This window comes from Rhinopithecus roxellana, chromosome 1 (genome assembly GCF_007565055.1).
Source record: "Rhinopithecus roxellana isolate Shanxi Qingling chromosome 1, ASM756505v1, whole genome shotgun sequence".
Lineage (NCBI taxonomy): Eukaryota > Metazoa > Chordata > Mammalia > Primates > Cercopithecidae > Rhinopithecus > Rhinopithecus roxellana.
Genome location: NC_044549.1, coordinates 34406476 through 34430367, shown reverse-complemented (window position 1 = coordinate 34430367; position 23892 = coordinate 34406476). Strand labels below are relative to the sequence as shown.

At 40.7% G+C, this 23892-nt stretch overlaps 1 protein-coding gene across 2 annotated transcripts in view; it reads right to left on the bottom strand.

Moving 5' to 3' along the window:
* The window catches only part of SIDT1 (SID1 transmembrane family member 1), a 97597-nt gene extending 74229 nt beyond the window's left edge, over nt 1-23368 (bottom strand). For both annotated transcript variants that reach the window (XM_030941182.1, XM_010361023.2), the window contains exon 1: nt 22434-23368. In XM_030941182.1, coding sequence (XP_030797042.1) covers nt 22434-22655 — 222 coding nt within the window. In that variant the 5' untranslated portion in view covers nt 22656-23368. The remainder of the gene's footprint in view (nt 1-22433) is intronic.
* Between the last annotated feature and the right edge of the window lie 524 nt (nt 23369-23892).

Below are 23892 nucleotides of genomic sequence, written 5' to 3'. Positions count from 1 at the left end.
GTGCTGGGGATATTCTAAAGGCAACCGTGCTCTCGAGGAGACTTACAATCTAGTCAGAAAGACAAATGGAAAAGGCACCAATAACTGCATAATGTGATTAGTATGATGGTAGCAATGTGAGCAAGTACTGTGGGTACACAGAGGACAACGTGATTACCCCAAGGGGAGTCAGGAAAGCAGCACAGGCTTCCTACAAGTTGGGCTCTTCCACATAGGTCCTGCCATTGCCTGCTTGATGCATAAGACCTTCACTCAGTGTTGGAAAACCTTACATCTGGGAAGGCGCTTAGGAAGACCATCTACTCCAATGTACAGAGGAGGAGCCTGAGATAGACATGATGGCACCTCTCCAAGGATACTCAGCGATGGAAGAATCATGACCAGAACCCAAGCCTGTGTTCCAATCTCCACGCAATGTTTGGTCAGAAGATGCTGCCATCACTATTTTGAATCCCTGGCTCCACTGTACCCAACTCTGTGTCATCTATTATTCTACTATGAAATGAAGAAGCTATATAAACACCACACAGGAGGGGAAGAGACAAGCCACAGACTAGGGATGTTTGTACATATAAAACAGGCAAAATATCAGTGTCTTGAATATATAAGGACCTTAAAACTCATAAGAAAAAAAAACCACCAATGGAAAAAGTGGGTTAAGGATATAAACAACAACTGAAAAGAATGACCAGACCAGGCGTGGTGACTCATGCCTGTAATCCCAGCACTTTGGGAGGCTGAGTTGTGTGAATCCCTTGAGCTCAGGAGTTTGAGACCAGCCTAAGCAACATGGTGAAACCCCTGTCTCTATTAAAAAAAATACAAAAATTAGCTGGGTGCAGTGGCGTGCTCCTGTAGTCCCAGCCACTCAGAAGGCTGATGCAGGAGCACTGTTTGAACACAGGATGCAGAGGTTGCAGTGAATCAAGATCAGGCCACTACACTGCAGCCTGGGCAATGGGAGTGAAAACCCTGTCTCAAAAAATATTAAAAAAAAATAATAAAAAGAATGACCAAAGAACCTGTGAAAAGATGTTCAGCACTTACACTCATCAGAAAGGTAAAGCCTCCCAAGTATTGACAATACCATGTTTGCAACATGTAGAGAAATAGAAATTTGCATATTGCGAATGACAATGTTATTTGGTGCAATGACTTCAGTCAGTTGCCAATATCTACTACAGTTGAAGATGAGTTCGCATTACATCTAAGCATTTCCATGACTAAGTTTAGGCACAAGAAAACTCTTACATATGCACAGGGAGTCATAAACAAGAATGTTCACTGCAAGCATTGGTTGCAGCAATAAAATTTGGAAACAACCTAAATGACAACCAAATAAACTAAATAATAGAAGTATGAAGAGATAAATTATATTCATGCAATGAAATGCTATACAGTGGTTAAAAGCAAATGAACTGAAATATGGATCAGTATGGATAAATCTCAGGAAGATAAATTGAGAGAAGAAGCAGGTTGCTGAAGGAAACATACTTAATTTTCTCATTTATTTAACTTTGTAAACAAGGAAAACAATACAACATTTTTATTTGTACATCTTCAGTAAAATGTATATACTCAGAAATGATAAACATCACATTTAAAATAATGGATTTCAAGAATTTTGAAGGATCTGAGACTTTACCCCTTTGCCGCAGTGTCATCGATACTGGGAGAAGAACATCTCCTGGGTTGGAAACAAATAATTTGCTGACTCTTGTCAGGGTAAGCAGCATTAGCTTCACTTCTTCTGGTCCCCCAGTACTATGAAGGTGACATAGATGGGTCCAGACGGATACCTACCTACATGCAGGGGGTTGCACTACAGGAGAGGAACCCTGAGCTTAGAAAACCCAAGTTTTTTACAACAGACAGTAAGTCTGTCTTTCCTTTAGTCCACAGGGAGATATCATTTGCTTTCTGAGGCTGTTTGCTATGCAAATATACTTGAAATGATAGTATTTTAAAAACTTCAGTTGGTGCCTTCCTGTAAGATGTGCAGAAATCAAGAGAACCTATGAAGGACTGTCTCCCCAAAATGGTCACTTTTAGGGATGGAGGAAGAGGATGAGGGTGAGGAAAAACAGGAAATATATTATCCTTTTATTTCTTAAGCAGAGTGTGAGGCACATATGTGCTTGTTACATTATTTTCTAGACTTGTTTTATGTCTAGAATGTTTCCTACTAATAATAAAAAAGAAGCCATGATGTGCTGGCCTTTGTGTTTGCCCACTTCTGAGCGACAACCCTCATTTTATAAAGGCTCCTTGTTACGCACAGGTGTGGCAGAACCCAAAATGTACTCTCATTGCTCTCCTGGCTCATTTGCCGTGGTGTACGCTTACTCTAGTGTTTGGCTTGCTTATGCTAACTTCATAGATCAGATCCCCCCCTCTCTCTGTCTGTCTGTCTCTCTCTCTCTTTCTGTCTCTCATATGCAAGTGGAAACTCTATTTCAGGATGTGGTGCTGAAGAAGCACTAACTGCCTCTCTTTAGGTCTCAGCCAGTGGCAGAACTTTGCATTGTCTCTGACCTCATTCACATAGCTCATTTCTCCATTTCTCGGCCCTGGAAAAGAAATATAGCCAGGGGACCCAGGTGAAGTTGGTATTACATTGAACAGTAATGTGCAAGGCTTGATTCTGTGTCATCAGGTTAGCTTCCTAGGATGCCATAACCAGGTACCACAAAGTAGGTGGCTTGAAACAACAGAAAGTTATTCTTTCACAGTTCTTCAGACTAGAAGTCTGGAATGAAGGTGTTAGCTGGGCCATGCTCCCTCTGAGACCTTCCTCTGGATAGAAACCTTCCTTGCCTCTTCCTGCCTTCTGGTGGTGTCTGTGAACCCTTGGCATTCCTTAGTGTGTGAATCACTGTTTGCTAATCACTCCCTTCTCTGCCTCTGTTGTTACATGACGGTCCCCCTGTGTGTCTCTGTCTTCACATGCTGTTCTCTGTGTGTGTCCAAATTTCCCTCTTCTTGTAAGTATTTCAGTCATTGGATTGGGGCCCTAATGACCTCATCTTAACTGGGTCACATCTGCAAAGATGATACTTCCAAATAAGGTCACATTCATAGATTCTAGGGGTTAGGACCTCAACATATATTTTTGGGACAACAAATCAACCCATAACATTAGGTTTGTAGGATTTTAAAGCAACTCATTCTCCAAAACTCTACCTTTCCATTACTGTCATCTTATCTTCAGCTTTTACTTACTTGCTGTTAAAGTAAATTAACATGGAGGCCAGACCTGAAGAATTCCTGAGCAGACAAAGCCAGTTAGGCCTCATAAATGTCCTAAACTTTGCTTGACTTGCAAACATAACCTGGGATGATGGGCACTGTGGCTCCTGCCTGTAATCCCAGCACTTTGGGAGGAGGTGGGTAGATCACCTGAGGTCAGGAGTTTGAGACCAGCCTGACCAATGTGGTGAAACCCGCCTCTAGTAAAAATACAAAAATTAGCTGGGCGTGGTGGTGGGCACCTGTAGTCCCAGCTACTTGGAAGGCTGAGACAGGAGAATGGCTTGAACCCAGGAGGCGGAGATTGCAGTGAGGCGAGATCGTGCCACTGCACTCCAGCCTGGGTAACAGAGCCAGACTCTATTTCAAAAACAAAAACAAAAACAAAAACAAAAAAAAAAACTTAGGGCATACCAATCAGACGCCACAGACTAACTTACAGTTCTGTAACTAGGAACTTTCCAGCAGGATAAACCAAGTAAGGCAGTTGTGTAACTGTAACTAATAAAATATTTTCTTTTCTTCATTTCTATTTTCACCCTATCAAAGCCTTCTTGTGTTCCCTTGGTCGAGCCCAGGAAACCACTTTGGTTTGGAGCTGCCTGATTGATGGATCTCTGTTTGCTCAAATACTCTCTTTAAATTCGTATTGTGCTTCAGTTTACTTTTTAACGCTGCCAAGACTCTTCATGGGATTGCCAGTCACAGCTGGCCGAGTGAAGATGGGACTGCTGGGAGAGTCCGGTGACCGTTGTATAAAAACAGCTGCCCCTGAGCAAAGCAGACCTGCAGTCCTGAATCCCTCTCTTATCAGAAGCTAGTAATTCTCATTACATGGAGCATTTCATCCCAAGCTTTTCATAACTACTGCAGAGAGTTGAGCTACTTCCATCACAAGTTATACTTTTTTAAAAAAGATAAGCATTAAAATAATTTCTATAGTTATTGATGTGACTGTTTAAGATTCCTTCAGTCTGATTCAGCCTTTAAAACTATCTTCTGTACACTTACAGCATAATAAAGAAAGATATATAGAACTAGATTTTATTTCTGACACTAACACCTACTAGCTGGGTGGCCTTGGACAAATCACTTAAATTATCTGGCCTTCGGTTTCTTCAATTGTAGAATGGGGACTGTAATACCAGACTACCTATCTCCCTGGGCAGTTTCATCCATCAAATGGTGAATGATGTGGGGCTGTGTTTTGTGACTTCAAAGAGCACCGGGGAGTGCAGGAGGCAGAGCTGTTTCCATTCCCATCCACTCGTTGGTCAGTTATTGACTGTCTGTTTCCTACGTGTGGAGACACACCTATAAGCTCAATCACCTCTGGCAAAAAAAAAAAAAAAAAAAAAAAAAAAAAAAAAAAAAAAGAGATTATATAGTCCATCTCATGTAGGATATTAATTTCTTTCCACAGCCTGGCTTCCAGCTAGCCTGGAAGAGCTCATTCCAGTGAATTCCATCTCATTGAAAAGTATAGTTTATTCCTTGGGAGCTATTTATTCCCTACACTTTTAAATTCTCGACATTTTGTACTCAGAGCACTTTTCTAGAAAGAGACAGTTTCCAGACCTCATCTCATCAATTTCATTATGCCTAACAATAATCTAGAATAAATATAGCCATATAAGCCTTCATCCTTTGGTTTATAATCTAGATTTTATATTAAAATGTTCAATTCAATACAAACACAGAAAAACATTGAAGAGAAGGATAATCATTGGCAGGCTAAGAATACAGAAAAATGCACAGTCAGATTCTGGCTACTTTCTGATGAACTTTGTTCAATCAATAAATGTTTGACTCCCTATCCTGTGAGAAGCATTGCTCTGGACACAGGAGATACATTAATAAGCAGTGTAGACATAGCACTTTTCTCTTTGACATCAGAGGTTTGCGAACAGGATGCCAGTGAACAAGCCATTATATTGACATTCAAGTTCCTGTGGGATTGCATGACATAGATTTTGGGGGGAATATTTTCCTAAAGGATGAATTGGAATTAACCAGAAAAGGAGGGGGAGGGCAGAGCAAGATAAGTTTCCAAACAAAGGCTACAGTGTAGTAGACATAAGGAAGGAGAAGACAGACAGTAAGAGAAGCATATTTGAAGAATTAAGAGAAAATGAGTTTGGCTGGAGCATGAGGTGCATGAAGGGCTATTATAATCCCAAAGAGTGTTATAAGTCATATTGGGGCAGTTGGGGCTTTATTCTAAGGACAAAAGAAAGCCTTTGGAAGGTTTTAAGTGCCACCGTGTTGCCATGCTCATCCCTGGAAACTTAGTGTTGCCTCTGTTGCTGCTGAACAGCTGCTTTCCTGTATCGTTGGTTCCCAAGTCAAAGTCTAGGGAAAGCAGATCTGATTGGCAGCATCTTGGCTGCATGCCCATGCCTGAGCTTGGTGGGGGGTAAAAATAAGAGGGGGGATGAGAAAGGAAGTGCTTGGTGTTGATCTTCTGTCATGAAAGGGGTTCTACCTCTAGTTAATACTCATGAAATGGAGAATTTCTGCCAAACACATAAGAATGATGTATTAGTCCATTTTCATACTGCTGTGAAGAAATACCCAAGACTGGGTAATTTATAAAGAAAAAGAGGTTTAATGGACTCACAGTTCCACATGGCTGGGGAGGCCTCACAATCATGGCAGAAGGCAAAGAGGAGCAAAGGCATATCTTGCATGGCGGCAGGCAAGAGAGCGTGTACAGGGGAACTGCTCTTTATAAAGCCGTTAGATCTTGTGAAACGTATTCACCATCATGAGAACAGCATGGGAAAAACCCATCCCCATGATTCAGTCACCTCCCACCAGTCCCCTCCCAAGACACATGGGGATTACGGGAGCTACAATTCAAGATGAGATTTGGATGGAGACACAGTCAAACCATATCAAATGGGGTTCAGATTGGGCATTCAAAACATGATTAAGCTCCCTTACACTTGGGACCCTTTTAACACGCAATAAATAGTGAGACTATCCGAAAGAGCAGTTGTTCCCTGGAACATACTTTGGGAAATACTGTCCTGGATATTTTTCATGGAAACTGGTGTGAAGATACTATGTCCTGAAGAATCTAACAGATTCTGGGCAACCTTTGCCTCTCACTCCAAGAGCTAAATCATTTTCCGTCTCTCCAGGTTCCTCAGTTTTTGCATTGGTTTGCTTGCTTTTTTTTTTTTTTTTTTTTTTTTTTTTGAGATGCAGTTTCACTCTTGTTGCCCGGCTGGAGTTCAATGGCACGATCTCAGCTCACTACAACCCCTGCCTCCTGGGTTCAAGCGATTCTCCTGTCTCAACCTCCCAAGTAGCTGGGGTTATAGGCATGCACCACTATGCCCGGCTAATTTTTTGTATTTTTAGTAGAGATGGTGTTTCACCATGTTGGCCGGGTTGGTCTTGAACTCCTGGGCTCAGGTGATCCGCCCAACTCAGCCTCCCAAAGTGCTGGGATTACAGGCGTGAGCCACCGCGCCGGCTTCATTGGTTTTTCAGTCCCACTGACATCCCTCTGGCTTTAGACATCCCCAGGCTTGGCTCCTGGGAGGTAGCCAACAGCCTGGGTTGGTTCAGCCTCCTCGTGGGTATCTGAGTGTGCTCATCTGCTATGCATGATTTCTTTTTTCCTCTTTATCTTTCCTGTCTCTTTCTACTTCTTGCTAGGTCTCATACTCCTGTGAGGGGATTGGAAAAGGAAAAATAATTATTTTTCTGGTTTGAGACAGATCTCAAGTATCCATGCCCTGGATTTTATTTCTATATATTGCGGGCAAGTATCTTCTAGAACTATTCTGGGGCCTACTTAGTTAATGCTCTGAAGATGGAAAAGTAGTAGAAAATTATTGTTATGATTGTAAGAGTTGTGATCTGACACTTACCAGCCTTTTATTTTCATAATAGAATTTGTTGCCAGACTGGCGCCATTTATAACTTTAAATACGTGTTTGTCAGGATATAAGCATTACCTAAAGGAAACTGCTTTCTAAATGAGCAAAACCAATCATCTGCAAACATCTTCCTCTTCAAAGACAACTTCTTGAGACAAGCAGAAGAGGCTTCAGGTAAGGCCATGTTTAAGAGAGAAAACCATTTCTAATCGTGGAAAGAACGTTGTGGTAGAGATGATCTATACCACTTGAATTCACTCTCATACTCAGAGGAGATGTTCGTCTTTTGATGGATGAAGGTAGATGGCAGCAGCACCCCAGCTTTTCCCCCTGTCACATCTTGGTCCCTGCCTATGTCTGGGCCCAGGAAGCTGTTAACAAATGCCCCAGCTTCAGCTCCCTCTATGAAGACGTTTGGTGGGATTGGTTTGGGGTTACCAAGCATCCAAAACCCTTGCATGTTCTGGAGGAACCACTCCTCCTCCACCCCACTGTGTGAGTTTTGTGGGACACAAGGCTGCCTATGGATGTCAAAGGGGCCGGATACAGGACCTCCTGTGCTTGGGTAGATGGATATGCCCATTTGGTACATTCAATTGTGAGTAAATGACACAAAAATGAAGAGAGAGTTTCGAGTTCACTGGCAATGGTAATATCAATAGGGTCCATAGCAGCAGGATCCGGGGTGACCATATGTAGTGGCAGTGTAGGCAGTGGTGTGGGGGAACAACCCCAAGCAAACCATTTCTGTGGCATGACTGCTGCTATAATTTCCTGCAGCGTAGTCTCCCTTGGTCCCCAAATGTTGTCTGAGCCCAGTAACTTATGTTTGTGAGCTACTGGGTATCTTTTTAATGAATTCTTTTTCTGCTTATATTTGCCAGTTGATTTCTGTTGTTTGTAGCTAAGACCCCTACATGAACCTATGTCCTCTTTCCTTTTCTGTCCATGTCACTCACACCTCACAGCAATTTTAGAGTCTCCCTGTCTACAAACCTCCCCAAATCTTCATTGCACACCTAGATCTCACCACTGTTTGTCTCTCTCCTTATCCTCCAATGTTTATCCCTTTGTTAACCAGATAAACATTGTCTGATTCTTAGAAAGCTATAATTCTTCCTCCCCGGTAAAGCTGGTATGGAGAGAAAGGCCAGGCAAATACAGGGAATTTTTTAGAATGTAGGAGTAAAGAAGAAAATACAACCGTGGACACTCAAGTGTTAACTTTTTGGCCCATAACATAGGCTCTGGGTAGGGGGTTATTGAAGATAGGTGTGAGTCACTTTGTTCACAAAAGGGCAGTTAAATCTAGAGGGACAGAAACAGTCAGTTAGTCCTGTTTGTCATGGCTTATCTTCGTGGCCGCTTAGTGGGGACCCAGAAATACCAGTTCTCGGGAATAACACTTCCCTGAAGTCACAGACAGGCCAACTGCTCGGGTCTCCAAGATGTCCTGTTCCTGACACAAAGAAGGAACCCAGCATTGATGAAAATAAAACACACACACACACACACACACACACACACACACACACAACTAAAGCTTACCCCTTGGGATCCACAGGGAGTCAGAGTAAGATCTTGGTTCATGGGAGGCTGTGGCTCTTTTAAACACTGAAGAAAATTTGACAACTTGACAGTTTTACTTAGTATCAACCCAGCTTGCCTGGCACACAAACAGATGGCTGGACAATTCATTGGGGGGAAAACGATAATAAAAAATCTCATTTCAGTTTTCAGTAATTGTAAGGGAGTCAGACATAGTTTTAAATTGCATGATCAAAAGACGTGACTGTGAAAATATGATATGATATTTAAAAATTATTTTTGTTGTTGATAAGCATAGCTGATGTGCTCTCGTGGGCACATCTTGTGATTTAGTAGAAATATCTTGAGGAAATACCCTTAGGAACTTGAATTACATTCCTGGCTATGCTTCAAACTAGTACATGATTTGGGGCAAGTAATTTATATCACTTACTCTCAGTTTTCTTCTTCGTTAAATGGGAAGAGGTTGGGAGATTTAAAATGTACTTTGAACCTCAAAATAGAAATACCATTTGACCCAGTAACCACATTACTGGGTATATGCCCAAAGGAATGTAAATCATTCTATTACAAAGACACCTCCATGCATATGTTCACTGCAGCACCATTCACAATAGCAAAGACATGGAATCAACCTAAATGTCCATCAATTATAGATTGGATAAAGAAAACGTGGTATATATGCACCATGGAATACTGTGCAGCCATAAAATAGAATGAGATTATGTCCTTTGTGGGGACATGGATGGAGTGGAGGCCATTATCCTTAACAAACTAACACAGGAACAGAAAACCAAATACCACATGTTCTCACTTGTAAGTGGAATCTAAATGATGAGAACACATGGACACGTAGAGGGGAACAACACACACTGGGGCCTACTGGAGGGTGGAGGATGGGAGGAGAGAGAGGATCAGGAAAAATAACTAATGGGTACTAGGCTTAGTTGAGTGATAAAATAATCTGGGTGATGAAATAATCGTACAACAAAGCCCCATGACGCAAGTTTACCTATACAACAAACCTGCACATATACCCATGAACTTAAAATAAAAGTTTAAAAAGAAATAAAATAAAATTTCAAGGAAAAAACTTAAAAAAATTCTTTAAGGTCTTTTGAATTCTTAAAATATAGCTACCTCTTTCTTATGGTTCAAAGGATTTTTATGTTTCTTTTAGCTATGGATGAAAAAATCCAGAAAAGAAGTCTCAGATGCAAGCCCAGTTATATTTATGTAGCTAAAGACAGTTGACAAAGATAAGCTCATTGACTTGGATAAAGGAAATGATGGAACATGACATCAATGCAATTATATACAGACTGCCCAAGGCACATGTCTTCTTCATCTTCCACCACTGGAAGACAGATTTCTACCACTGGAACTCTATAGCAAAACTTTGATAATTGGGAGATCAGTCCTCTAGCAACTGAGATTATTTGTTATGGCTCTGAATCAGAAGTAAAAAAGAAAATTTACCTCTAATCTAAGAAAATAGAATATGCTTGCCATTAGCAAAGCCTCAAACAACCACAGGATATTACCCAGAAAAGAGGGAGAATCTTGATGGGCTGACCCTGTTCATAAGAAATTTGAAAGACAAAAAGGATAGAAGCAGAGAGACATAGATACATAGGGAGAGGGAGTGGTAAGAGAGTGGTAGAGTTTAGCAATGCTGGCAGCAGAAGGGAAGGTTGGGAATGGTGATAAGAACACTGAGCACCAGGTGTGGGGCTGCTTCCAAGTCTTTGCACCAAGGCAAAGTATAATTGTAAGCATGTACACAATAGTGTAACACTAAAAATATAGGGAGATATTTTCAACAAATGATGCTAAAACAACTGGACAGCATATGCAAAAAAAGAAAAACCCATCTAGACAGAGACCTCATAACTTTCACAAAAATTAACGCAAAATGGATTATGTCTAAGTGTAAAATGAAAAATTATAAAACTTCCAAAAGATAGCATAGGAGAAAAATCGAGGTGAGTTTTGATTTGGTGACAGCTTTTTATATACAACACCAAAAGCATGATCCATGAAAAAAATTAATATGATAGTTTATTAAATTAAAAATGATCTGTGTAAGATACTACTAAGAAAATGAAAAGGCAAGGCTCAGACAGGTAGAAAATATTTGTGAAGTATTTATCTGATAAAGGACTGGTATCCAAAATCTACAAAGAACTCTTCTCAACAATAATGAATAAAACAACCAAATTTAAAACTAGGCAAAAGATCTAAACAGACACCTTACCAGAGAAGATATATAGATGGTAAACAAGCATATGAAAATATGCTCAACAACATTGGGATTTGCAATTAAAGGGAATTGCAAAGCAGCAATGAGATGCCATATACACTTATTAGAATGGCTAAAAGACAAAATTCTGATAACACCAAATGCTGATGAGGTTGTGGAGCAACAGGAACTCTCATTCATTGCTGGTGGTAATTCAAAATGATACAGCCACTTTAGAAGACAGTTTGACACTTTCTTACAAAGCTAAACGTAGTCTTACTACATAGTCCAGCAATCATACACCTAGGTATTTACCCAAGTGAGTTGAAAATTTATGGCCACACAAAAACCCACACACACATTTTATAGCAGCTTTATTCATAATTGCCAAAAATTGATAGCAACCAAGATGTCCTTTAATAGAGGAATGGATAAGCACACTGTGGTATATCCAGACAATGAAATATTATTCAGCATTAAAAAGAAATGAGGCATCAAGCCATAAAAAGACATGGAGGAACCTTAATGTTTTACATTTTCCTATGTAAAAGAAGCAAGTATGAAAAAGCTACAAGTTGTATAATTTCAACTTCTGCCTTCTTAGGGTTCTGGCTGGGCCTGAAAATTAAATTGGCCTAAGATAGATCAACAGAAGAAAACCATACAAAGTTAATATAAGCTTTTTTGTGTGTGTGACACGGACACCCTCATGAGGAAATGAAGACCCAAAGACACAGTTAGATTTGAATACTTATATATTGAATTAGACAAAGAGTAGTAAATTGTAAAAACGTGACAAGGCAAAGGGGTTTGGGCTAAGGTAGTTAATAGCAGGGAGAAGTGGCCAGGAAGATGAGTGTTCGTCTAATAACATTTGTACACAGGACCTTCTTTCTCAACTTCCCACCCTCGATGATGAGAATGTTACTTTCCTTTTAATATAGAGAGTATCTTTCACATGAATTACATTTCCTGCTTTTAAGAAACAGAATGAAGGTCAGAGTGACCTTCTTGCATCTGTTGTTTTTCAAGTATTTTTAACTCAAAATAGTCAATATGACAGAGTAGCATATTGTGGAGCGGCATGTTCTGAACTCCTTCACAACTACGTGACATTCTGGAAAAGGCAAAACTAGAGAGACAGTAAAAATAAAACAAAACCAGTGGTTGCCCGGGGTTCAAGAGAAGGGAATAAAGGATGAATTAGTGGAACACAGACTATTTTCAGGGGGTGAAACTATCCTGTACAGTATCATAATGATGGATACACAACTTTATGTATTTCTCAAAAATCACAGAACTATGCAACACCAAGAGTGAACCCCAATGTAAAATACAGATTTTAGTTAATAATAAATACACATGGGTTCAATATTAGTGTACCACAATAATGCAAGATGTTAATAATGAGGGAAATTTTATGGGGGTGGGGTGGAGAGAAGGTATCAATGAGGAAGCAAACCAAGTCAAAATACTTTAGGATCCTGGGTTAGGCAGAGAGAGGGCAAATTTGTATTTATGCTCTTGAAGGTCCAAGGTATCAACTCTAAGTACCCCACGCAACCAGAGAATGCTTTTACTCAGGACAACATATTACTTCATGATAAACTTTAATTTTGCCACAATTTAAGAAATAAAGTTTTTTATTCAAATGCTTAGAGTTTAACCAAAATATAGGTGATCTTCACCTTTAAATTAATTGTACTTTACTATCAATAATTACGTATTAGCACCCCTGGCCAGCCTTGAGACCAACTGCAGAAGGCTAGGTCCAAAAGAAAGTTTCTTAAAGTTATGATTTGAGAAATAGCTCCTAAAATGCTTTTCAGTGGTCCAAATAGGGAGAAAATTTCCTGGTTCTTGGGAGCTGTGACAGGGAGGTGAATTATAAATAGCTTTCTTATCAGGAAAGAAGGTGTATATTCAACTTTCTCTGGATACACTTTTCAACATAAGCTACCTTTAAACCAACTTCACTCTTCTTGTTCAACTTGCTGAAAAATGCCCTGTTCAATCTTATACAAAAATCAGCATCTCCATGTCCTTCTTTCTAATGGCAAAATCAATTTCTTTATTATTGTCACAGCAAAAAAAAAAAAAAAAAAAAAAAGAGGGAATGAGAATTCAAAGGAATTATTTCAACAAATAATTTTTAATTAGTTTTATTATTAACAACATTTAATATATAACCTATACTTGCTGTATAACACTGAGCTTTAATTTTCCCTCTATGAGAGCAACTTTTTTAGCCTTCACATATGAAAAAGAACATTCCTCTACAGGAATGGAGCACTGTCTTTTTTATAAAGAAGGTTTTTGTTTTTATTATTATTTTTAATTGACACATAAAAATTGTAGGTATTTCTGGGGATAGTGTGATATTTTGATACATGAATGGAATGTGTAATGACCAAATCAGGCTAATTAGCATATCCATTGCCTCAAACATGTATCACATCTTTGTGTTGGGAACATTCAAAATCAGCTCTTCTAGCTATTTGTGAGGTTGGTTTTTATGTGTGGGTGAAATAGAAAAGACTGATTAGATTATATCACCTGGCAGATCCATGATATGCTTGATATTTTCCTTTTCAAATAAGCAGAAAGCATAGTGAGGACCAGTTTCAAATAGCTTATTAGTTGTGCTTTTGAATTATTAGTGCACCCACCACCTTGGTGTGTTGACATGAAATTTCTTTTAGCTCCAAAGTTAAACAATGTAGGAAGAGCTGGTTAACTTACTCTGAGGTACTGCATGGCAACATGTGGTAACATGAATACTGTGTGGTTATTTCTATCTGAAAAGAAGAAAGAAATGCTGGTATCTTCCAGCAACAAAGAGGTTTCAAGGTATCACAAGTATCTTCAAGACCAAGTCTCTTGGTCTTTTAGATTCAAGTCCACAGAGAGAAATAAATGACACAGAAGATACTTCAACTAACAAGTTGAAACCAAAAGTAAGAAGGAAGAAGGGCTGAAAATTTCTCGACATTGTGTCAGATGCTTAAAATATCCCAGAAAGGACCATAGCATCAGTAAAACAGTAAAACAAAATGACAACCAAAAAGCCAAACCCAACATGATAGCGATCTTATTGACATGGTACTCAGCAGGAATGCCAGCCAGGGAAAAAAGGAGCTGAAATGTAAGTTCAGCACATGCGACAGGAATGGATGGAAACAAAACAAAATCACTTTCAAGAAGTGAAGAATCCTATGGGAATCTTCTAAAAAGGAAGAGAAGAATAAAAGCAGTTTTAAAGAAACAGTAAAATTTTCATTTGCTTCTTTTTATGAGACAAACAGTTAGAAATGTTCTTTTTGGCAAGAAGCTTATTCTACTTGTCTATAGTTAAGAAAAAATTACAGTCTGACACATGGTGGAAAAAATATCAGAACAATGACTCTTAATGCTTCAATAAAGGTTAAAAATGCAATCCTCTCATCTTATCAGTGGGGAAGATAAATCTCAGGGGGAGAAAAGGGTTTGCTGAAGGTCCCCAGGTAAAGGGATAAACACACATGTCTCCTGGTGCTCCATCCCATGCTCTTCCCTAGTGCTGCTCTGCCTCTTAGTTGTTTGTTTTCCTTGCCTATGTAAAAGTAAAATGTGTTTACTGTAAAATATTTGGAAAATACATAAAAGTTCAGAAAAGAGCATTCAAATCTCCTGCAATCTTACTACCCAGAAATAATGCAAAGTTTATCATATTTCGGAAACCACTAATGAGAACTTATACTATAAAAAATGAGAATTCAATAGTCCAGGACTTGGGTAAAATTGTGGTCCTAAAATGAGGCACTCAGGAGTCCTTGCCTTAGGTATCACTGATATAATTTGTTTCACTATTCAGGCTTTCATTTTCTCATGAAAAAGAAATTATGTACTTATCTCTTTAACTGCAAATTCAAAACTGAGAATTAGTGAACTTATTAAATGGTCTAGGGGCAGATCTGCATGTGACCCAACAGATAATCTGGATGATGGAACCGAAAAGATGACTGGATGACAACTGATCATTTCATCTTTCCTTGTGATTCCTTAAAAGCCATTGAAATATCATTTTGCTGGTGATGGGGAGAGGAGAGAGGAAACCTGCTTTCTGTGTTAGCGTGAGAGAGAGATTCTTAATATATACCCACAATATAAAATACTTAGAATGATAGGTTGTTTATAACAAGATTTTAATGTAAATGAAAGCAATAATTGGATCAAATAAGAATCTATATGTCCATGCTGATATAAATAAAAAAAAAGTAAATAAATAAATGAGAGAAGAAAAATTTCTTTCTTACAGTAGAATATTAACTGATAAACATAGAAGGAACAATGAATTAGAAGATCACAAGTTGGAAACCATCATAGTAATATCTAATTCAGGCAGGAATAATCAATGGATGCTAAAAGTAGTTGTTGAAAGTTTGATGAGGCACACGGTATTTACGTAGTATCAAGTATTACTTCACAATGACTTCCTTTTTTTTTTTTTGAGACGGAGTCGCTCTGTCGCCCAGGCTAGAGTGCAATGACGTGACATCAGCTCACTGCAACCTCCGCCTCTCGGGTTCAAGCAATTCTCCTGCCTCAGCCTCCTGAGTAGCTGGGATTACTCAGCTACTGATGTAGCTCCTGAGTACTCAGCTCCTGAGTAGCTGGGATGCCTAATTTTTGTATTTTTAGTAGAGACAGGGTTTTGCCATGTTGGTCAGGCTGGTCTCAAACTCCTGACCTCAGGTGGATCTGCCTGCCCTGGCTTCCCAAAGTGCTGGGATTACAGGCATGAGCTACCGCACCTGGCCCACAAATGACTTCTTAATTATGAAAGGGATTATGCGATGGTGTGATGTCAGCTTACTGCAACCTCCACTTCCCAGGTTCAGGTGATTCTCCTGCCTCAGCCTCCTGATTAGCTGGGATTACAGGCATGGGCCACAACATCTGGCTACTTTTTTTGTATTTTTAGTTGAGATGGGGTTTCACCATTTTGGCCCGGCTGGTCTCAAACTCCTGACCTCAGGTGATCCATCCGCCTCGGCCTCCCCAAGTAACCCTTTTATTCCTTATAAATTACCCAGCCTCAAAGGAATACAAACACACTAAGATAGTAACTAAGTTGATCTAGTTGAGAACTAGGATTTTTGGCATGAAAGAAAGAAGATGTGGATGTAACATCTTCCATGTGGATGAGGTTAAGTAAAAACCCTATATTTCTGAATTTGAATTGGAATTAATAGTATAAACTTATGATCTATTTCTTAGCATGTCCACTGAAAAGGCTTAGATAAAGGTTACCAATCCATTCCTAATCAGGGCCCCTAGTTCCCAAACTGTGGTCTCTAAAAGCTCTATCGCTCCCAGGAATAGCCTTGGACCTTCCTGCAGAAATGACTGGTTGCAAGTTGGGAAAGGAATAACTTCATACAAGAAAGCAAGGAGGCTGTCAAAGAGCAATTGGGTTTTACCAAAAGAATTCAGGAGCCAACTTGATTTGCCTTTTGCTGGCCAAAGATGAACAATTTAAACTTAAATAAGGATCATAACTGTATTGGAATAAAATGTATCAGATATGTTCAAATGCATAAGCTCATGATTATGCTAAATAAAATCTCATTGATCATCATTATAGGCTATTAGGAGACCAACTCATTATTTTAAAAAATGGTAAAGGTAAAGAACAAGACATTTATTTCATTTTTTCTTTACAAACAGTAGCTCAAGGTAACCAAATAGCCAACAAGGTGAAGTTTCCCGTTATAGAAGTATTCCAGCTCATAAAATGAAAAACAAATAATAGAATTAAAATATCATTATCTTGCTGCTCCTAATGAATTCATGGAACTAGACAATGATGATCAATGATGGCTACCACTAAAAAAAAAAAAAGACACAATCAGACATTATGTGCTTTCTGGAAGAAATATACCACATCACCTTCGATGTAGTCTTGCCATAACATAAATTGGATATATTTTTCCATATCTGAAATGCCTTTCCCCTTTCTTTCTGCCAACCAAAATTTTGTTTACCTATCATAACCTTCTCAAGTCTCATTTCCTCCAACAAAGCTATGTGTGGGAGGTATGTCCTCTCTTAAATCTTATAGTACTTGGAGAACTGCTGTTCAATAAAAATAAAATGTGAGCCGCATATGTGTTTGAAAATTTTCTGGTAACTACATTAAAATGGTAAAGAGAAACAGGTAAAGTTAATGTTATGACTATAGTTAATTTAATATATCAAAAATATTATCATTTAAACACAACATACAAATACTAACGACACATTTACTATTATTTTTGTTGTATGGTCTTCAATATCTGGTATGTATTCTATGTTTAACAGCACATTTCCATTCAGACTAGTCATATTTCAAGTGCTCAATAGCCATTGGACAGCACAGACTTACAGAATCTGTCACACAACTTAGCACCTGATTGTCAAGTCTGGGTAGGCAGAAGGCAGCTCCTCCGTAACATCAGAGCCATAACTGGAGTAATGTTATCTCCTAAACAACCCATGACACACCGATGCCCTGTTTTCAGAGTCTCTGAGAAAAATGTAGGAGATGATTGCTACAGATTGAATGTTTATGTTCCCACCAAAATTCACATGTTGAAACTTAATCCCCAATATGATGGATTTGCAAATAGGGCCTTTGGAAAGTAATTGGGTCACAAGAGCGTTCATGGAGGGATTGCTGCCCTTATAAGAAGAAGCATGAGGCCAGGCACAGTGGCTCATGCCTGTAATTCAAGCACTTTGGGAGGCCAAGGTGGTTAGATCACCTGAGGTCAGGAGTTCGAGACCAGCCTGGCCAACATGGAGTAACCCTGTCTCTACTAAAAATATAAAAATGAGCTGGGTGTGGTAGTGCATGCTTGTAATCCCAGCTACTCTGGAGGCTGAGGCACTAGAATCACTTGAACCTGGGAGGCAGGGATTGCAGTGAGCTGAGATCGCACCACTGCACTCCAGCCTGGGTGACAGAGTAAGACTCTGTCTCAAAAAAAAAAAAAAAAAAAATGGAGGAAGACACATGAAAGACTATTTTTCTCTCTTTGCTCTTTTGGCCGTGTGAGGACACAGAAAGAAGGAGCTTGTCTACAAACCAGGAAGCAGGCCCTCACCAGACATGAGACTTGCCGATGGTGGTCTGTTATATCCGCCTAGGTGGACTGAGACAGTCCAATCATTCAGATATTGTGCAAATGAGATGAGTCTTTCCTCCAACAAGCACTAGTGCAGTTCAGCAAAAGGACATAGGAGGATAGCAGAGGAGGCTTCTTGGCCTCAGTACATAAAGAGTAAGCATTCCTATACAAGACAGGGAGAACTCAGACCATCATATCAAAGTTCTAAATTATTCCATGTAATTAGTAATGCATATAGCTAGAAGTTACCACTGGAGTGTCCACATGAACATTTCATTGTTCTTAAGGACTGGGTAGGCTTTTTGAATCTGGATCCAAGAGACTGGTTTAACTGGTTCTAGGTGTACAACTACTGGTTTATATTAATAAAGCTGAGGGTTGTTCCTTGGGCGTGGAAAAGTATATGTCATTAAAAGATAAATGCCTCAGTTAATAAATGAGACAAAAGAAATACTTCCAGGGAAATATTTCAAATTAAAAAATCTATGGCAAACTAAATTCTTACGGGAAAACCTCAGAGAAGACAGCCTGTTGCCCGGTGGTTAGATTTTATTTAAGGGTTTCTTATCACCATCTAGCTCAAATAGAAACATCTGATTGTTGCTGCCACCTGTCTCTACAAGGGTATTCTCATTTCCCAGTAAACCTGCATTGTGCCTTCTGTCCCAGTCAAACATATCCCTGGCAACTTTCCCAACAAGGTAGTTTCCTTCTAGCCTGGCTGAGCCCTGTGGTTATAGAACACCCTGTTTGCACAGTATAGCCCTCCTCCTCTTAAAGTGAGTCTCCAGACACCTCCTTCCAGAGAAATGAAATGAATCACGATCTTGCCTAACTCGCACCTCCAATTATTATTTTATTATTCTTATTTAAAGCAGTCACTCCATTCTCTAAGCGATTTTTTTAAAGGCAACTTCATATTTACATTACCCTATGCCTGGAAGGCATATGAGACTTTTCCTGGTGCTGAGTTCCGCTAATTAGTATGACACAAGCTTGGCTGAATAGTTCTCTGGGAGTTTGGTATGGGAGATGCAGTGGCTGACAGGAAAGATTAGGAGCAATGGCTCCCACAACAGCTTCCTGTCTTTAAGCCTGAACTTAGAATAGACTTTCACCTCTAAGGCACAGGAAAAATAATGGCAAGCAACAATGGCTTGAAGAAAAAGGAAAACAAAGATTAAAGCTCAAAAACTAGACATTTTTTCCTAAACCAAATTCTTTGTTGCACTGAAGAGGGGAGGTGGGCAATGACCCTGCGGGGTAGAAAGACTTATCTTATCAAGACTTTGTTCAGGTTAAAGGGAAAACAGTCATGTCCAAGCTTCTGTCTAAAGAGCATAGGTCTGGGGTCATACATCGCTATTTAACAGAGCCTCTTAGTGAGTGTGGGATAAGCAATGATGGCAAAAATTGCACCACATGGGAGGGTAACAAAAATTTAGTGGGTGGGAGCCAGCATTTGAGGAGGTGTGAGGGGATGGCCAAGAAGATAGTGACAAAGCAGCATCTGAAAGAGAGCATCTTTATCTTGAAATCCCCCTGGTGGTAAATTGTCGAAACAGTACGGCCTATCTTGTGCTGTGATGTCATTCCTCTATGTTATTCCAAACCTTCAGTAAAATTCTGCTACTTCCAACAGCCTTGTGTTCCTGCAAGAAGGGGCTGCTGATGTCTAACATAGGACAAAAAGAACCAAGAAGAAAGTAGGAACTGAGAGTAATGGTTTGGACAGACAAATCGAGAAAATATCTTCTCTGGAGAAAGCAACAGGAATACTGGCTGAAAGGAGAGGAGGTTAATTTCCCACAATAAGTGGCTTGAGGGCCCCACCACCATATTTGCATATTAAAGACTGGTCCCAGAAGGCTGTAAGATTTGAGGACATCTGGCTTATATTGTGAATACTGGCACTAAAATAATCGAAATTTTTGTTATCTCCTGTTCCCATGGTTCCCAACTTTGTATTTCTCAGGCTAGTAATATTTTAATAAAAATTCTAGGGACTGCTTGGGTTGTCAACCTTTTACTGTGTCATTCAAAAATATTTTAAAAACTGTTTCGTAAAATAAAGGATATGTTAACACACAGAGACAAATAGGGCATAATAGAACAATTTTTAAAATGTGTTTTTATAAAAACCAAGTTTGTTTTATAAAAGAAAATTGTTTTTATGTTTTTATCTGAAATGATCTCACATTTTCCAGACTATTAAATTGAAGACAGTATACATTTCATTTTACTTAGCCTTAGCTAATAACCCTTTATTCACTTATTTGTTCATTTTTGGAAAAAACTAAATGTTTTTATAAGCCTCTTTTTCCTTTCAAAAAACAAACAAACAAATCATTTTTTAAAAAACGGGGTATCACTCTGTCCCAGGTGGGAGTACAGTGGCAAGAGCTCAGCTCACTGCAGCCTCAAATTCCTGGGCTCAAGCAATCCTCCTGCCTCCACCCCATAAGTAGTTGGGACTACAGGCTTATGTGCCATCACACTCAGCTAATTTTTTAATTTTTTTTTGTAGAGAGAGGGTCTCATTATGTTGTTCAGGCTGATCTTGAACTCCTGGTCTCAAGCAATCCTCCTACCTTGTCCTCCAGAGTGCTGGGATTACAGGTGTGAGCCATTGTGCCTGGCTCTTATGTGTCATTCACTGTGCTAGGTACTGGAGTACAGAGATGAACATGACTTTGCCCCTGCCTTCAGTATCTCAAGGTTTACTAGGGAAGTCAACCAGGTGATCTCAAGTGCAAAACTCACACAACACTAAGGGAACAATGTAAAAGCAGCAGTTCAAAACCAGATGCTCTATCTCTATGCAGAACTGCAAGAAATACCAAAGCCTGATGTCAGGATTTACTTAGCACATGTAATTTGAGTTTTCTTACCAATGATTTAGGGGGAAGCTGAGACTTACACCAGAGATCATGGAGTTTTCAGACTTTTTTCTGCTCCCAGCCAATCACAGGACTAGGAACACACCTAATGTGCAACATGTCAGCCAGTCCATGTGTACTCCCATCCTAGATAGAAAGAGGTTGGGTATGGGGGGTTTGGGAAACAAAAACTGCAGCCTCTCCCTTGTCTACCATGGAATGGCTCTACACACAGCCACTCTGCTCACTACAGAACATATAACCTGAAGGTTACTGGAGGACAGAGCAGGGTGAGAGCTGTGCTGCCATGGTGACAGTGCCACAGGATTTGGTGCCGCACTGGAGATGTGGCACTCAGGGCACTTTCTGGCTACACACAGCTGGAAGATGTCTGGGAGCAGTGTTAGGCACATTGGACCCCCTGCTCAATACAAACCACCCTCACTTTGGGAAGTGATGAGGTTTTCTAGTTCTGATCTGGAGTGAGAATCAGAGAGGGAGGCATATCATGGTATCCCAATCATCTAGTTCTGGAATTTCCCTAGAGGGTAGGGGATGCTGGTATAGTAAGGGATACATAAACATATTTATATGGGAAGAAGATCCAGAGGTTGGTACACTGGGGAGGCTCTCTCTCCGCCCCCGCCCCCCCCCCCCCCAGTGCTCCAGAGGTACAACACTAGAGGAAAGAAATGAACTATATGCATCTCCTTACATTATATAATCAGAGTATGTATGTCAAAGGGTAGTCATTGGAACATTTTCCCCTCCTTATCTTCCCTCAACTCTTGTCAAAAATAGGTCTAGAGCTTTCACACACTTATCCATCCTTATTTAAAATCAAAACGTGGATGGATCAGCCGATGGCTGCAGTTCTCACGTCTTTGCCTGGGTCTTCTGGCCTCTCTGAAGCACATACGTGTGTGACAATGGTACAAAAACGCAGGAAGTGACTGTTGAATGCATAGAGGTTCTGCAGCTTCCGTCCATTGTCACACAATTTCCATTTTAGATTCTGAGCAGTTCTCCCTCTCCATGCGCTATGAAATAGAAGGGTCTGGCTGAATCACCCGCTTGAAATCAGGTTTCTTCCCTGCAGGGGATTAAGAACCGAGGTGCGGTCCTTCTGCGCACTCCACACCACACCCCGTAACCCTAGAAATCATGACTTTCCTGGAGAAAGGCCCAGCAGGGAGCCAGGACCCGCAGACTGTGCGGGGAACAGGTGCCTCTGCAAAGCCCAGAAATGCCTGTGACCAGGCCACGGGAGGCGCGAGGCGAAGCAGAGTTGTCCCCGAGGCGTGTTGCGGCAGCTCGGGCAGGGCAGTGATTGCTTCGGAGGAGAAAGGGAACAAACGTCCCCTGGTCCCCGAGGTCTCCCAAGGTCAATTCCCAGGGGACTCCAAAGCAGCGACGGAGCTCTGAGATCTGCCAAGTTCTAGGAGTCAAGTGAGGGGAGTGAGTGTCTTACCTGGCCGGGCTGGCTAGTGTAGTTGAAAGAGTAGATGTTCTCGGTGCTGAGGTTCACCACCCCGCTGTAGACATGATCGAAATCGGCGCCCCTGGCAGGGTCGAGGGGGTCGCGGCGCGGTGCCGGGGGCTGCCCGGGGGATTTCGCCGGGTGCCCGGGCGACGCCGCCAGCAGGAGCCAGGGCAGCGCGCAGAGCAGCGCGAGCCGCGGGCAGCCGCGCATGGTGGGCACCGCGCCCAGGCTCAGAAGCAGAGCCAGCCTGGGGAGGGGGCGAGCGCAGAGAGGGTCTTCCAAATCCCGGTGCAGGGCCGGGCGTCTGCCTCAGCGCCGAGCGGGCAATGCCTGGCGAGCCCAGCCGGCCAGGGCTGGCAGCGTGCTGACGAAGGGTCGATCAAATATTGATGCTGCCTCCTGGGGTCTCCGCGGGAGGTCACGGGTGAAGAGTGGGGGGACTGGAGAAGTGGAGATGAGGGGGCTGCTGATTTTCCTCCGGCTTCTAAGTCCCCCCTTTCTCATCGCCGAGAATCCCCCCACTTACCCAGCCGGAATTTAGACCGATCTCTTCTCCCTCAACCTCAATAACAGCAATAACAAAAGACATTGGAGTCATTAAAAAAAAAATATCCCCTAGTCTCGAAAAGTCAACCCGACCCCACATCGAGGAGGAAATTCGTTCTGTTTCAAATACGCGTGCACCCTGGCTGCAGGAGAAGAAATAGAAAGCAAAAGAGCCCGTCCCCCAAGAGGGAGTTCGCTTTCCCAGGCTGCTACCTGCAGAGAACTCTTGCCTGTCTGAACGATAATTACTCTCTATTCTCCCCTCTCTAATAGAACGTCTCCTCAGACACCTGTTTTATTTCTTTATTACATCCTACTCTCCAAGGAGAGTCTCACGTCATCACGTTCTCTCCCTCACCATATGTGTATGTATGTAAATATGTACAGTAAAAAAAAAAAAAAAAAAAAAAAAAAAAAAAAAAAGATATGGTAAAGAGAACAGTTTCCAGCACTGCCTGAAGTCTGGTCCCGGAAGTTGTCAAAAAACGACTCAGACTAACTAGATTTATGCAGAAGGCATTTCTTTCCACCCCAGCCTCTTGCCTACTTTACCATTGCAATGACTTCTTACAGATTCCAGGAGAATCCCCAGAATTGTTTTTTTAAAGGCAGAAACCACAGCCTATGATAAAAAGGAAATACTTTTCTGATAAAAATTAGGGGATTCGATTTAAAGAGTTAAAGAGGCAGGTAAGGAGCAGGGTGAGAATGGGTTCATCAGAAGACCTTGCAGAACATTGAACAATCACAATTTAGGTGTGGAAGAGAACTCACTGTTTTATTTCAGCTTCATGACTTGTGTAGTAGAAAAGAATGTAATTGTGTTCAACCTGAAGGACTATTTAAAAAGAAGCCACTGAGAAAGAAAAGATCTTGTTCAAAAATTTAAGACTACAGATTA